Source organism: Brugia malayi (genome assembly GCF_000002995.4).
Source record: "Brugia malayi strain FR3 genome assembly, contig: Bm_v4_ChrX_scaffold_001, whole genome shotgun sequence".
Taxonomy (NCBI): domain Eukaryota; kingdom Metazoa; phylum Nematoda; class Chromadorea; order Rhabditida; family Onchocercidae; genus Brugia; species Brugia malayi.
In genome coordinates, this window is record NW_025062479.1 from 4352821 (window position 1) to 4369104 (window position 16284).

Consider the following 16284-nt stretch of genomic DNA (forward strand, 5'->3'; position numbering starts at 1 on the left):
ACATTTGCTGTTGTGATGAAGTCCGAAGAAATTCATGAGTATGTCTATCTATCAGTTTCACAAGCCTGCAATAAGTAGCAGTAAAGTTTTGGAAAGAATCAAATGACCTCATTGTTCCCTGCACTGGTAATTATCTTCCGGTATTAATTTTGAGGCTGTATTTGCATTCTTCTTACTGTAAACTATAAAATTTACTGCTACTTATTTGTAGATGCATAAATATGTAATGACCAATAGTTTCGATTTTGCCTAAGCTTTGTTGTTTTTTGGACCACTTTATTTGATATACGTTTATTGCTTGTTAAACCCGGTTAAACCCAGTATAGCTCCAGCCAGCGGAAATTAAAACAAAATTGAAATTTATTTACTGGTTATTATTACTGCGGAACACACTAGCAATGATGAGCTTGTATGTGGAAGTGACGAATTCTCATTGATTTGCAATGGCCAAAGTGGCCAAAAACAACCTGAACTACTTTCCTAGTGAAGTTAGATGGCGCATTCTTAGAAGTAAACGAGTGACTCTGCGCAAGGGACAGGTAACACCTTCGATGATGTGGTAAAGTCATTAGTAACTGGAATATTGTATCTGTGGAAATTGCTTTTTTAAGTCAAGTTTTCTGTTATGGAAGTTGTCGAAATCTAGTGCTATGGGTAGCGTAATCGTTTTAATAAACCTATACTGATGCACTTTTATATTCATTAAATGAGATGTCTTCTTTCAAAATATCAGTTATGAAGAAAATGGATATACCATGTGACAAATATAAAAATAACAATCTCCAATGAAAGTATTCATTATTTCTACATGTCGTCCCAACAGTACCCCTTTTTCGAAAGGCCTTTAATGTGAAGTTTTCTGAAGGCAGAAAATAATATAAAATAATTGCATGAGATGAAAATAACTAATTTTTATTGAAATTACACTGTAGCCTTCTACTTTATAGGTGGAAGGGTTTGGATAATTTCTGACCTGGCAATGACAAATGTACTTTGTTTCCTAGTTGAACATTTTATTGTTGTAACTGTTTAACATCAGTAAGTTTCCATTTAAGCTTCAGTTATTCTTGAATGACGGCTTCAGTTTAAAGATCAGTTGTTCAACAGTGCGTTTTTCTGCATTCTTCAATATCAGCCTAGGACTTTGCAACATCCACACCACCTATTTATGTTATTTTTGCCTAATTCAGTTAAGCCTCGCAAAGATGTGCTGTGTTCAAAAGTGATAAAGACATTTATTTCTGCGGAAGAGTGGAATTTTTCTTTTCTTTTTGCTATATTTCCTAATTGACCTTTGGGGTTAAATTTAACTCCGTTCGATATGATACCGCACTTTGTTGGAATTGCCCATTAATTCATTTTCCATGTTCTCCAGTCGAATCGATTTTCTGCTGTCGTCGGTGTTATTGTCGAAATGCATTGAAGGTAATTTCAGTGTTAGTTGTTGTCATGTATGAAAGATAGTCATTCATCCAACCGTTTCAGAATGCAGTCTGAGATAGGGTGACTTTTAAAGAAATGCGTATGTACTGTATGTGAATGATTTTGATCAATTATGCAGTAAATCGAGACCCGTACAAATATTTGATTGGTTAAGCATCGAAATTAATTGATATCTTAAGTTGGATAGGTTGGTATTTGAGGACAGTACTTTTAATAGTTACTTTATAGTTATGTCTTTATTTCGGCCTAAACAAGAGAATATTATGTGGAGATTTCATACAGTTATTATAAAGCTGCTATATCAGAAGTGCTATGTTATCGTAAAAGCTCTCTTCAGTACCCTCTAAGTGTGGTACAGTAGTCTCATATTTTAACAATTGCAAAAGCCGAGTTTTATATTCCTTTAAGAAACATAATTAATCGAGTCAAACCTGCAAAAGTCAGCAGTAATTATTTATGCTTTTGCGGAACATGGTATTTGGATTTTCTAAACAGTTTCGCAAGAAATTCGTGTGGTTCATATGAAATGAAGTCGCTACTCTCCCAGAAGAGAACGTGCTGGGTAAAGCAATGGTCTTGCCGTCTGTGATTTAGTGCATCTGTGCACGATTCATGAAAATATTTTGTTATTCCAGAATCTAACGTGGTACTTGAATGAGAAGACGTGAAGTGTGAAATGTATGGAAGTACTGATATACTTGAAGTTGACGAGAATTTATGCCTGCTTAGTTCAGATTCCACTCAAACTGAAGGTGATGATGGTTCGTTTTGATTATTTTATAGGAATTCAGCTCTTTATTTGATTTGCATAAATTCTTTCGTATATAACATGAACAATTACTAATAAATTACTTTTCTTCAATTTCTGAATAGAATGTTTGGAAAGCAGTGTATGGTAGAAAATTAGAAAACTCTAACAGCGAAACACTGATCTCGAAATAGTTCGAAAAATAAATATCTGATGATCTGGATGAGTTGATATACATAATATCAGTATTATATATGATGATTCAAGTATTGAAAATGTTTACTCTGTGAGTGGCACATATTTATCATGTAGAAATGCTTCATTGTGTATCGTTATCAGCTTTTTTTTGATTATTCTATTTATCGCTTTCAGTTTTCTTGTGCTATCCTCTTAACTATTGCTTCGTCTATCGTTTTTTATCATATGTAAGTACATGTGTCACTGTTACCATCTGTTGGTGTTACAGACTTTAGTGATACTTTTCTAATATTTGGTCTCGACTTCAAAATGAAAATTTCTTTGATTTGACGATTATCTCTTTTAATGAAGAGTACACACTAACTAACTTGTTCCTAACATCGTCTTTTTTCGAACTCCCAGTTAGTAATTGAGCTTCGTTCCAATTTACATGTCCAAATCATTCATGAGATATCTCGTTTTAGCATTATATCATGATCAATTAAAAAACCGACATTGCCTTTGTGTGTAAATTTGATCTTTGCATCCGTGATGTTTCATTGTTATTGACTTACGGACTGTTACAAACATTCCAGTAAACTTTAGCCTTTGTCATTGCCTTAACATATAGGCATGCTTCACTTCCCACTTCTGTTTATTTTGTTAGCCTAACCTTATTGAAGTATGACTGTTTATTCGCCAATACATTCTTCGTAATTCTTTTTATTTCATTACATTTTTGCATATCATTTTTATGTATTCTCTCTTGAGTGTGGTGGCTGAAACACTTAACGCAGTTGTGAAATTTGACTTGTTGATCGTTTGCTTTACTGACTTCGCGAAATGTTTAATGGATATAGCCTTTCTGGGGAACTCATTGTCGAATGTGAATGACATTTTGTTTCATTCAACGGATTTACGTCTGCTGACGAGGGTGAACTTCTGTCTAAGAATTCGTAAATTATTTCCCAGATAATTGGAGGTTATGTTTCGGCAATTGAGTGGATGACGTGATGCAAATGCTTTAAGTCATTTTAGTCATGTTATTCATTTCATTCATTTTTTTTTCTGGTTCTTTTAGTTTATGTGAAACCAACTTTATCTTTTCCCAAATTATGGATCGACTATTTTTAATAAAACTTTTTCTCTTCTTTGTTTTGAAAGAGGGAAGACCATCAGTTTGGGCCACAGAAATAATGGCATAAAGCAGGTTTGATTTAAGTATTTTTTTGAAATTCATTTTATTATTTCAGTTTGTCTTTAAGAATTGATTGTAAATTCACATTTAAGATGAAAAGTCACTTCTCAACAGCACTGCTCGTAAACAGTAAAACGAAATGAATAACATAATTAAAATGATTTGGATAAAATTTTTTGTTTTTAATTGTTGAAGTTTATAAGAAAATCGTTAAGTTTTGTGTATAGTATTGCTATGTATATTGATCGTTTCGTTTTGAAAGTTATTTAAATGTCAGTCGTTTCTTATTAAGATAAGTTTAGTATTCTCATTACATCTTAGAACATTCTCATAAGCAAGTATTTATAGAATACTTAGTGAAGTTAACAGAATATTCTAAATAACGAAACGCTTCAGATATAATATATTGGCAGTAGGGTCTTCAATTATGTCTTTGCCACATTTTATGAAGTCTTATAGTATTTAAGATGCAGTCGTCGAATCCTTTATCTTTGCAGAGAACGTTGGAAAAAATGCAAATGCTTATGCACGTTCAGGTGCATTTGATTTCTGTTTAAGCAGTACTTTATTTTTGCCAGTTGTAGCCGTTTTAAGTTATCTGCTCATCATAAACGCCGAAGTTTTCATAAATTTATGATTAATTAATTTACAAAATGTCGGAAACTGCGAGAATAATGAGGGCATCGTAAAGAGCTTTTAATATAAGAAAATATGGGGTCCTATTATATCATTACTAAGATAGCTCGATCCTTTGGAATTTAATGAATAATTTATTTCTTGCTGAAATGCATCCCGTTGACTGTGTTTTGTGTTGTGATTGTTTTTTTTTTTTTTTTTTTTATTTGCATACCTATGATCCATGAAATCAGCTGTTTTTGTAATAATTGTAGATCCTGATCCGATGTCGGAAAAAAATGCAAAAGATATTATCCATCCGGACTCTCACATGCTTAAAAACCGAGTTAAAATACCAGAGGTTCCACATTCGGTAGGTTAATGATTAAATTTTTTATGTTATGCTGAGAACTTCTTACGTAGCTCTTATCTAGAAATATGAAGAAAGCTTATTTCTAAATTTTTTTCTTTTAATGGAAGTTCACAGCGCTCTTACATCTTACATTCATAATAATCGATGTTTCAGCCGCTAAAGATGTAATCTAATATTTTATTCTTAATTAAATTATGTCAGCTGTCATTAGATAATTTTGTAGGGATTCAGTTTTCGAAAGTTGTGGGCCTTTATGGGTCCCGGATTTTTGATGAGCATAGCCTATTTGGATCCAGGAAATATTGAAAGCGATTTGCAATCAGGGTCACAAGCTGAGTATCGAGTAAATTTTCTAACTCTTTATTAAGCAGTATCTTTTATTTAATCACTTTTTTTTGGTTAGATTTAAGTCCACAAAAAAACGGAAGCAGATATTTCAAATCAGTCATCATAGGGAACTATAAATTGCTCTGTTTTTAGCTCCTGTGGGTTTTGCTATCTGCACATATTATTGGTTTGTTTCTTCAGCGATTATCCGCTCGTTTGGGTGTTGTAAGTGGCAGGCATATGGCAGAAGTGAATTTTTTTTTTTTTTAAACAACAAAAAAGTATACTGAAAGCTACGATTCTGTCAGTTTTACAATATTTATAATCCGTCGAGAATGAAATGAAAATTCCTCATTTACTAGGTGGCGTATGAATATTACCCACGAACGCCGCGGCTCCTTTTATGGGTAATGATTGAAATAGCAATTATTGGAAGCGATATGCAGGAAGTTATCGGTACATCGATTGCAATCTATCTTGTAACTGGAGGCTGGTGAGTTACTCACATGTAAATTTACATCCATATTAGCTATTCATGATATTCTACTTGTTCAAAAAATTCGAGAATTTTGAGTGTTTGCAGGATTCCTTTATACATTGGCGTTCTCATTACCGTTCTAGAAACATTTTTGTTCTTATTTTTGGATACTTATGGCTTTCGAAAGCTAGAAGTTTTCTTCGTAATTTTGATTGCGATTATGGGGGCTACCTTCGGTTATGAAGTAAGTTATCGCTTAGAAATTTCTGGTATGTTTTTTTTTTTTGACATTGAAATAAAGTAGTTTACTGGTATGTTCTTAACAAACTTGAAATGTAAGAATGTTTTCAGTATGTAATAGTAAAACCGGATCAGCTCTCGGTCTTGAAAGGTATGTTTTTACCGTGGTGCGAAGGCTGTGGTCGTGATCAGTTCATGCTTGCTGTTAGTATTGTTGGTGCTGTCATAATGCCTCATAATTTATACCTTCATTCCGCGCTTGTTAAGGTTCATCTTGCTTCACTTTATTTGCTCTTTAACTTAGAAATAAATGAAGTCATTTGGTAAAGTTTGTATAGGTTTCATGCTCAGCTAAATCTAAAGGTTGCATTTATGTTTTCTGGATTTAGAAAATATTTTTTAGAGTCGCGAAGTAGATAGGAAAAGGAAAGCCAGCATCCAGGAAGCAAGTTTCTACTTCTTTATCGAATCCGGTGTTGCATTATTATGTAGTTTTATAATTAATGTACTTGTTGTTGCTGTTTTTGCGCATGGATTGTATAGCAAGACTAATTACCAAGTAGTATGTTTTCATTTTGTGCCACGAAGATTTGAATTCAACTTTGACATAATTCAAAATAAGTAAAATTTGTCGAGAATTTATCAGTACGCTACATAAAACCATTTGGTGCTGTAGTATTGTATAATTTTGTCTATTTAATTTGATTTAATTTCGTTTAAATTTATTTCGTAGAGGGTAAATTGTGACGCACGTAAAGATAGCATGGATGCTACAGCATTTCCTTATGATAATGAGACGGCTAAATCGGATTTATACAAAGGTGGCATATTTCTTGGCTGTGAATTTGGTTTGGTTTCTCTCTATGTTTGGGGTATTGGCATCTGGGCAGCAGGACAAAGTTCTACGATGACTGGTACTTATACTGGGCAATTTGTGATGGAGGTGTGTCTGTTTACTAGAAATGATATTATTTTTTTTGCTGTTATTTTCGGATTTAACGAAGTCGGGTGCTGCAAACGATAATTTTGAATTATTAAATTTCTTTCATGTAATGTACTGCAGGGTTTCTTGCAAATCCGTTGGTCTCGTTGGAAACGAGTTTTGGTTACTCGTAGCATAACAATTGTACCGGCATTATTGCTTGCATTGCGCATAAATAGTATGCATGACTTAACGGGGATGAATGATTTGTTAAATTGTGTTCAAATGGTGCAACTGCCTTTTGCGCTTATTCCAGTGGTAACATTTACATCTAGTGCCAAAGTCATGCTAGATTTTCGAAATTCCAGGTTTCTTCGTTCTTTCTATGTTTTCTTTAACTCTTAAATATTATGCAGTAAAATTGAATGCATTTTTATCCAAAAAAGGGCTTAAGGCTTATACGAAAATACAAAAAATTTCATGTTAGTGGATCTGTCTAATTTTTGTCTTTGATTTCTTCTACAGAGTAATTTATTTTCGGCTTCCTTATTTTGCAATTCATTTTTAGATTTTTCCAAATTTCGGCGTTACTTGTGTCTTGTATTGTAATTTTTATTAATTTATACTTCTTCGCGGATTACATAACTGGAGAGCTGGGAAACACATGGTACATCTGGATAGTACTCTTGATCCCATCCCTCGCATATCTTATATTCGTCTGCTATTTGGTATATTTACGACTGCTTTCAACCAAGTTTTCATAATCCGATGTTTATCCACAATATTAGTTTTTCCTTCACTAAATTCGATATACACATCTTTTGAGATAGGAATGACAAAATGTCTAGTTCATATATGCCGAAACATATTCTGAAAGCATTAAACAAGTGAAAAAGGCTTTATATTGACAAACAGTTGAGGGAAGTTGAATTAAGTAATAGTGTGGTGAGAGTATTGTAGTTTATTTTAGGAAAACATGTGTTGCTCAGTAAATTGAATGGCTGCACTTTCATGATGATTAGCTTTTTAATTTTCTGTATAACCATTTCATTTGATTTTGCGCATTGGAACTGAAGCATTTCCATTATTTTGCTGAAAATTTAATCTCTGAAATTTTAGCTGTTCGTATGCTTGGCGACAATAGGTGTTCTGACTTCTCCAAAATGGAAAGTAATTTTTATTTAAATACAATTTTTATTTAAATTCTTCAGCTGTTTAAAGTTTCAGCTATTTTTTTTTTTTTTTTTGTTTTGTATATTAAACATCGATCACTTGAGTGGTGTATAATAATGCATAAAGTTCTTTAGATGGTAGTTGACTTTTCATATTTTTAGCTGTATTATTTTGGGGTATGAAATTTTAGATGCAAGTAACCCCATCCCATAGATACATAAATAAAAATAAAAAATAAAAATAATGTTCTGACCTTACATATTTTCCGTTTTTAGAAAATACCTGGTTGCGATCCAATACATTTCAATACTGATGCACCTTGGCTCTCCGAAGAACAGGAAATTGTAGCTAGAAAGCGTATCGATAACAGTCGTTACCCTCAACCTATCATCTAATTTTTTTTCCTGGTGGTGCATCATTTTCATGCTTTACACATGATTCTTGAATAAGTTTGTGCAAACTATGAATTTCTAACTATGAAGTGTTTCTACTTATGAAGAATTTTGCATTAACAGAAAATATGCTATCTCCTGAGATCTACTGTAAACTGATGTAGCAGTGTTGAAAACACTGAGGAAACAGGAGCTATGACAACATGAAACAGTAACACATCCATGTGCAAATATATGTCACAAATTAGAAAATTGATCCATTTTTGTTAGTTATTCGATTAGGTAGCCTTAATTAGTATAGCCTCTTCATGCATGTTTATAATTTGATGAGTCGAATCCTTCTAATATTAAAGGGGCGTAGTTTGCAATAATACTTCGCTTCTTCTAGATTTGCAGAAGTTTTTGAAATATCCAGTATCCTCGTGCATTTACAATTTTACATATATAAATTATAAATTATATAAGATTCGTGAAAGCGCATGCAGCGACGTTTCGTTGCATTGAACTATTTATCACTTTACTTATTAATTCAGTATATTTTTTCTGTTCTTTGAAGTACGCTTCAATTCAGCTGATAACTTTCTAGTTTTGCTGCGAAAGATTTTTAATTGATGACGACTATATGAATTTCGCCCATTTTAGCTTGAAATGCAGTTCGTGTGATTATAATCTTCTAGAATATGATGCATTTTCTGGCAGAATCGTGAGGATGATGCGAACCTTTCATAACTGAAGTCGTGTAGATATTGCAGTTATTAAAATTAATACGTAGGGAACTCTACATTTTTGTTAGTTTGGAATTACTAGTAGTGTTTCTTTAATTGTGAAAAGCTATTGGCCGTGTTGCAGGAAGAATACAAGAACTTGATAGAATTAGTTATGTATATTTTTCCTGCCAAAGAACTATTTTAATAGATTAATTTTCATAATAGTATAGTATATCTCAAGTAGTCATTAGGAGGAGACTTCTCCAAACTTATTTCTGTTGTCCATTATTATGTCGTAAAGCAATCTGTAATTTCATAAAATTTATTTGTTCCACAGAACAAATTTCAAGAAGACTGAAGACAGAACTCTTCAAGTGCCGTTGCACGGTATTGAATTACTGATAAGATTAATGGAAAACGCGCATGGTAAAATGTAAAACTTCCCCTGTTTATTCACTTATATAAAATTGAATTAAATGTCTCGGGAGAATAGCGTTTTGATAAATAACAATGACTTGGTTGGGAAATGTGAGTTTTTAACTAACTGCTTTTCTTTTTAATATGGAATTTTGGTATGAAGTTTTACTAAATTCGAATGCGAAGTGTTGGTTGGAACCTCAAAAGATTAGCAGACAAGTTTTTGGAGCCGTAGATCTAAGGAAAGATTTGAGAATTAAAGTACCACATAGTATATTTCTGCCTCGCCTTCTTTATCCTCAGTTCTCAGTTAACCAGAAATGCACAATTTTCAGTAACTAAAATAGCCAATGGACTAGAAATTTAAGGCATTTACATTTTGCGATTCATCTGTATAAATTAGCTTCCTGAACAGCTATTTCACTTTATTCCATAGGTAAACAATGGTTTTTAAAAACTTCAACACCAGAATACAAACGCACATCAGAGCAGCGGCATCCATCTTGTATTCCTTAGTCAGGAAAAAATATAAAAATTGCTTATATTCATCGTTATCAGCTTTAGTCATTAGATCATAAGTACAGGAAGCAAACAGCACAAATTTGACTACTTCTTGATCAGAAGAGCATAAATACCTGCGAACACAGCAGGTATTACCTATAAAAGGATTCAAATTGGGTTTCTTGGATAATTGAATGTAGGTAATTGGAAATGAAATATTATAAGCAGTTAGTCTGGATTTCAAAATAATACATTACATATTGAGTGTAGATATGCTTCCAGTTACTAATTATAAACCGCAATATCAGGTAGACTAAGAAAAGTCTTAATGAAAAGATGAATGAGAATAGTACCGTGATTACGCTTGCAATAATAAGGAGCCAAGCAGCCACATGCATTACATCTAATAAATCGGACCGTAGTAACATGTAGCATGTTTCCTTATGAACGACACTTTCATCCGGATGATACAGGTCCGTTTTTAGACAACGTTGGACCATTTCATTTACACAGCTAAAAATCTTGTATTCGAAACGATTTAACGATATAAGATATAAGACCTGAAATGTTTGAACTAATCTTTTTATGAGTGCATGGAGTTCAAATGATGGACTGAGTGGAGGGCAAGTTTTTAAACTTGTTATTGCAGAGTTTGATTAACAAATTTAATCAATCGAAAGTAAACCATGACAGTGGAAGTTTTTGCTTGAATCCTTTTTGATGCATAAACCATTTCGATGTTTTCCAGATCCTCAAGTCATCGGTACCATTTACTCCACAGCAATTGAACTAAAAAAAAAAAAAAAAAAAAACAGATTCATTCAATACTCATTCTGAACGTACCTTGTATAAATTATATTGACACATGAAGTCGAAATCCCACCGGTTAAAAAACTGTTTGTAGAAAGAAGCGTGAAAAAGTAAAAAAAAAAAGACTTCGTGCAAAAAAGCTTGGAATTTTCACATTGCTTTGAAGTTCGTCCCAGGCATAAGTAATTCTCTCCATTTCCGGTAACCCATAAAGTTCACGTAGTGATGTAAGCATTTTTAGATGAAGCGGTATCCTATATTGTAACTGCAAAAATCATTGATAAAGTCTGAGATTTCAATGGAATATGGACACAAAATCAAATCAAGTCCACCTCTCGAAATAAATAAGTGGTCAGAACGCTTGTTTCAACCTTCAATAAAGTAACAGACCTGATGTCTGAATACGAAACCCATAATACCACCAATAAACATCATTACAAATATTACTCCGCTAGCTATCACATACTGAAATAATTTCACAAACTCTTCCCATTTGAAATTTTATTATATGTTTATTTCAAACAATAAAAATAAGTTAATGATATGTTTAACATTCATTCTTTTGTCCTTACACGATATGCAATGTGAAGCATACGAAATAATTTTAGCTCAAGTAGTTTAGCATTTTATAAATATCTATAACCAGCATGCTGCAATGCTGTAGTGACCGAATAATTTTCGTCATCATACTCATTTTTACTAATTATACAACTTTCTCAAAGATGAACAAACCGAATACACGAAACATCGCATTTCTTTTGTTAAAGCATAAACCGACATGCTAGTATTAATAAGTGCAAATATTGAGCTGACAACCATAATACGAGCAACATCCACGTACAAACTTGGCTCAAGCAGTTCTGCGTACTGTGATCGGTTCTGTATTAACCAACAACCGTATATTAGCACTGCTAATAAAGCTATCTGCAGAAGAAAGAAAAATTTGATTTCAAACTTCTAACACATTTGTTACGAATACATTTAATATATTTCCTGTAGATTTCAAAGTGCGAAACATAAACTTATAAACGAAAAATTTAACCAGAATTTGATCAAAATATTCAGTTTTATCAAAATCCATTTAACATTTTTTCCCATGAAGCAAAAATTGTTACAATTGAAAGAAGCTGTGTGCTGAAGAACACTAGACGTGTTGTCCTTCCAAATATACCGTAAGCTGTCCATCGGCCAAAAACTCCATCGGCCAAAAACATTGTGCAGTATTTCCAGAAAATCCAGAAATAAGAAATTCTTTAGAAAATTTAAAGCTTATAAATGAAAATAGCTAAACCAGTGATTGATCTTTTGATGGCCTGAAATTTATGAAAATTAATGAGTATCCACTTTATCTGAAAATAAATCAGCTTCTATTGAAATTGACAAATTATTTTGTTAACATAAGTTTAAATTTATGTACAAAAAGCAAAATGAAATTATACCTACAAACCATTTATTTTTATTACTACAAATCATTAATTGATAACTCGCGTAAACATTGCAATCAACTCTATACATTTCATTTAAAGCATTTAAATAAAAAGATCTAAAAAAATGAGAAAATTAGAGACACATACCGGAGATGCGACTGGTATTAAGCACCAATAGCAAGCAATTTGATGCTTGTTCGTGTTTTTCAGTTCATTTTGCCAGTCAGAAAATGCTTGAGGTGAATACCTTTCCAATTATTTGATAGCAACGCCCCTATCACAAAAAATATTTTTCTCGAAGACAATATAAGTCCCACATGAGTTAAAGTAACGATTTGAAGAAAAAGCCATCCTAGGGTTACTTTTTCAAAAAGTTATAAGACAAGAAGTGAATATCCTTTAAGAAGCGACAAATCTTAAAAAATCGCCGGAAACATATCATATTTCCGATAATGGAAGGGATTTGCTAGACTTATAAAGTTGTTTTGATTAACAAACCATTTGATTCTGGAAGTCCACAGTAAAATATTGCCTCTACAGAAACAATAAATTTCTTATAGAAAATTAGTTTTAAAGAATGTAAAAAGTATCCTAATAAAACCCGCCCCGAACATGCACTGATGCAATTGACTTTTTGAAACTTCAAAACTTGAAGTTAATTCTCTAATGTTATTCCCCTACGAAACTGGGTTTCAAGTGCTGGAATTTCCAGTTTCGTTACAACATATTCCGAAAGGTTGACTCTGCTAACTCGGAGGTTTTTTTTTTTTTATTTTACTAACTAATGTGAAAGTTCAAATTCAAAGTAGAAACAACGAATAGGACGCTGTTATTGATTGTAGCGATGGACGCCAACAGCAAACCTTTACGAGCGGTTGTTCTAAAATCTCTAATACAAAGAAATCCAACCGCATCACAATACCCCGCCATGCCCCTCCCTCTCCCCATTCCCCTTCCGATCGTTTTCTAGTCTCCCAATAGCCATTTAAAACATCAATTGTGCTGAAGGTACAATACAACACGAAGCATAACCCCAGTTTGCTCAATTCACAGACGACAAAATCCTGACATCAGCACAGCTTACCAAGCAGTACTTCCCAGTAGATTGAATCAAATTCCCATCCAGTTCAAGTTTCACAAATAGCACATTCCCAAAATCATGTGAAAATATTCCAATTTCAAAACAGAAAATAAAGCTAATGCAACAAATTATCAAATCCAATAAATTATCGATTTCACTTAACTGCTATATCAGAGCTTCATATACATAAAGTAAATTGTTTAGAATTTCTTGATATGTGCTACAGTTTCCGTGCATTGCTTTTTGAAACATGAAATGACATTCTCAGAAGTTGGGCAGGCCACGTTAGATGTTTGGTCTTCTGGGAGTGTTAAAAACAAAGAAGGCTTTCTTATAGTTTATGCAAATTGCTCGGCACAACATTCTGCATTATATTTCGACGAAAACATGAAATCCAACGGTCCACATAAAAACCAATTCGCAAAATCCTGATAAATACTTATGCAGATACGCATGAAGTGTCGAATTCAGAAATTGGAAGCAAAAAGATTACACTATGAATGGAAATTATTTTTCATAGATCTGATCTTTGCCATAATAGTGATAGGATCTGAAGATTTTGTCACGTTTCTCAGTTCATCACTTATGCTGAAATTAAATTAGTCAGACCATATCGCAAAAAAAAAAGAAATGGCCCTTTGATAAAGCAATGTATAGCAATTCCAATCTTTGTGCCTTCTCGACAATAAGCGTTTTTTGCAAACACTAACCGAACACGCATAAAAGGATTGAAACGTTTCTCTTCCTCAATTGTAGAAGGTACCGTATAGTCGCCAGCCTTTCGTCGTTCTTCTGCCCAAGCTAATTTTTTCGTAATTTCATCATTTTTTGGTTCAATTGAATGAGCAAATTTCAGATTCTCAACAGTGTATTCATGTCCACAATATATCTTCTAAAATAAACCGATTGGGATACAATAACACTGAATATCTAATCGTAAAAATGAAGTACCGTATCATTCGGCAGACTGCCCAGTTTTTTATTCAGAGCAGAATCCATATCTGCAGCATCACCTTCAAAAAAACGTCCGCATCCTGTAACAATAAAAGAGAAAGAAAAGGTAAATATTTCTTATTGGTAAAGATTCGGTAAAGAAAACGTAAAGATAGGTAAAAAGCGATATTAAAAAATATGTTATGAAATGAAATCAGCAGAACTACTGTCAGCTTAAAGTAACAGTGTTCTGACTGATTTTGGAAAATCAGCTTGGACGATGAAGCTTGTGAGATCAAATAACCTTTATAAAAAAGAGAAACAAAGTATAACAAAAAGTCTACCTCATCTTTTACAACTTTACATACTATTACAAAACAAATGTAAAGTAATTATAAAATCTACTCTTCCGGCTTGATTTGTGAAAATGACTGCACTAATTTCCTATGGTAATGATCACTCTTGGCTAAAAAGTTTGCAGTTTGTTGTAAAGAAATGAAGAAAATCTCTTGTTACCTCCTATAAACAGTGTGTCGCCAGTAAAAACTACTTTGTCACCACTACCATCGGTAACATAATAGCAAACGGAACCCGTTGTATGACAAGGCGTATACAAGCACTTCACATCAAGTTCACCGATCTGTGGCGGAGGTAGCTTTATACTATGATAATTTATTTGATCCAAAAACTCGTCGTAGTTTGAACTTAATTACAACGGTTTCAACTTTTTCCAGACAAAACGGTAAACCCTGCTACCAGTACTTAATTTAACTATAAATAAGTAGCACAGAAAAAGTGGAACTGACAAATCCCACTTCTCAATCGAATGCGCTACTAAAAATGTAACATACCTTGAAAATATCACCATCCCTCACCTTGTTGGTAATACTTGCAATACGATCATCACCTCCATAAATAGATAACCCACGATATTCGTCAGAAAGCTCATTCGTCGCACCAGCATGATCCCTGAAGGTAAGGAGAGTACCGTATGCTGCTTATGATAAATAAAGTTGATTAAATAGATCGAAATTATACCAGTGATGATGAGTAACCAGGGAAGATGTAAGCTTCACACCATTCTCCTTGACAGTTTTATTTATCTGCAAGTATTCGCCATTTCAATATTCATTCTACAAAATATTAAATATTCCATACAACAAAAGTATTTTCTGTCCCTAAACTTACAGTTTCCTACTTCAACCAAGCGCATCAGTAAAGACTGATAAGATCAGATTAACTCTCAAGTAATGCAAACTCACGCCTTTCAAGTCAACCGGGTCGATAATAGCAGCATCACTGCTCTTTTCATCAACCAAAAGATACATATAATTATCACTCAATGCTGGGACAGGTATGACTTTCATTTTTCGGTCTACAACACTTCTCGAAAATTTTCGACTTACAACCCGTAGTAATGCGAGGTACATACAGTGCCCCTATGCACCACAGAATGCAGCCTAAAAAATGTGCTAGTTGTTTGGTAGAAAATAAACGGCAAATTAAAAGTTTGAAAACGTCAACACAATAACCAGTTTCAAGCATTACCAAACCTGGAAATTTTTAAACACAGAAAGAATAACATGACGAAAAACATATACGTCGTTCGAACGGTCACAAAAGTAATTAATTCCATTCAGAAATATTACAAAACTGATTCGTAACAGCTGCCAAATCTAATCATACAAATGTGAATGTGATTGAAAAAACCCAAATGAGAGCGTAATTACAAGATATGGCAATATATTTAATTTAATGCTAATCGTTTATGTAGAGGAGACAAACAATTCTGCAAAGACGATATAACAAAAAAAAAAAACACAGTTAATACATCTGAACTATAGTTTATACATATGCGCTTCTCGGGAAAGAACAAAGCTGACAACTTCAAATTAAAACCCACAATTAGCTTATAACCGTCTATTCTTTCTCATAAAAGGCTTATCAAATCGAAATTCGAACTGATACATATCAAAAAGTGCCATATGAATATCAATTTCGTACCATTCTCAATTATCAAAAACATACTTTAAATCAAAAAAAAAAAAAAATACATAAAATACATATCAAAAAGAAAAAAATAATAATAATAAATAAATAAATAAAAGAACTAAATAAACTAAACTAAATAAGCTATAATTTGAACTACAAACTAAATAAGCTATAATTTGTGATACTGCAATTAAATAGTGACTATCACTGTTTAACTAATAAAACGATGTTTAGATATTACATGAAACTAATGTTTAGATATTACATGAAACTAACGAACTTTGCTGAGGTAACAACACTATGACTAAATTTAAAAGACCTCTGCAGTAG

The 16284-nt window shown here is 32.9% G+C and overlaps 3 protein-coding genes across 6 annotated transcripts; 1 reads left to right on the plus strand and 2 right to left on the minus strand.

The window, feature by feature from the left end:
- Positions 1-2119: 2119 nt before the first annotated feature.
- On the plus strand, positions 2120-8089 carry Bm13827 (Uncharacterized protein; the record flags this gene model as incomplete). 3 transcript variants are annotated; one of them, XM_043073587.1, is made up of 13 exons in its annotated part: positions 2120-2204; positions 4457-4554; positions 4778-4897; positions 5035-5130; positions 5244-5374; positions 5465-5603; positions 5711-5866; positions 6003-6161; positions 6333-6542; positions 6663-6889; positions 7090-7249; positions 7641-7691; positions 7970-8089. In XM_043073587.1, 13 exons carry the CDS (start codon positions 2120-2122, stop codon positions 8087-8089), a joined length of 1752 nt encoding a protein of 583 aa, XP_042929521.1. The 3 variants fall into 3 exon arrangements, with proteins under 3 accessions (XP_042929521.1, XP_042929522.1, XP_042929523.1); XM_043073588.1 differs by having other exon boundaries at positions 2120-2195; XM_043073589.1 differs by lacking the exon at positions 2120-2204 and having other exon boundaries at positions 4468-4554.
- Positions 8090-9816: 1727 nt separating this feature from the next.
- Bma-tsp-15 (Uncharacterized protein) lies at positions 9817-11735 on the minus strand (the record flags this gene model as incomplete). Its single annotated transcript, XM_001899421.2, has 7 exons — positions 9817-9867; positions 10065-10224; positions 10397-10500; positions 10676-10786; positions 10912-10986; positions 11254-11445; positions 11637-11735. 7 exons carry the CDS (start codon positions 11733-11735, stop codon positions 9817-9819), a joined length of 792 nt encoding a protein of 263 aa, XP_001899456.1.
- A 1788-nt stretch (positions 11736-13523) lies between these two features.
- Bm6299 (Uncharacterized protein) lies at positions 13524-15392 on the minus strand (the record flags this gene model as incomplete). 2 transcript variants are annotated; one of them, XM_043073590.1, is made up of 7 exons in its annotated part: positions 13524-13617; positions 13740-13921; positions 13981-14063; positions 14479-14602; positions 14814-14931; positions 15001-15065; positions 15225-15392. In XM_043073590.1, the coding sequence occupies 7 exons, from the start codon at positions 15390-15392 to the stop codon at positions 13524-13526; spliced, it is 834 nt and encodes a 277-aa protein (XP_042929524.1). The 2 variants fall into 2 exon arrangements, with proteins under 2 accessions (XP_042929524.1, XP_042929525.1); XM_043073591.1 differs by having other exon boundaries at positions 15225-15329.
- Between the last annotated feature and the right edge of the window lie 892 nt (positions 15393-16284).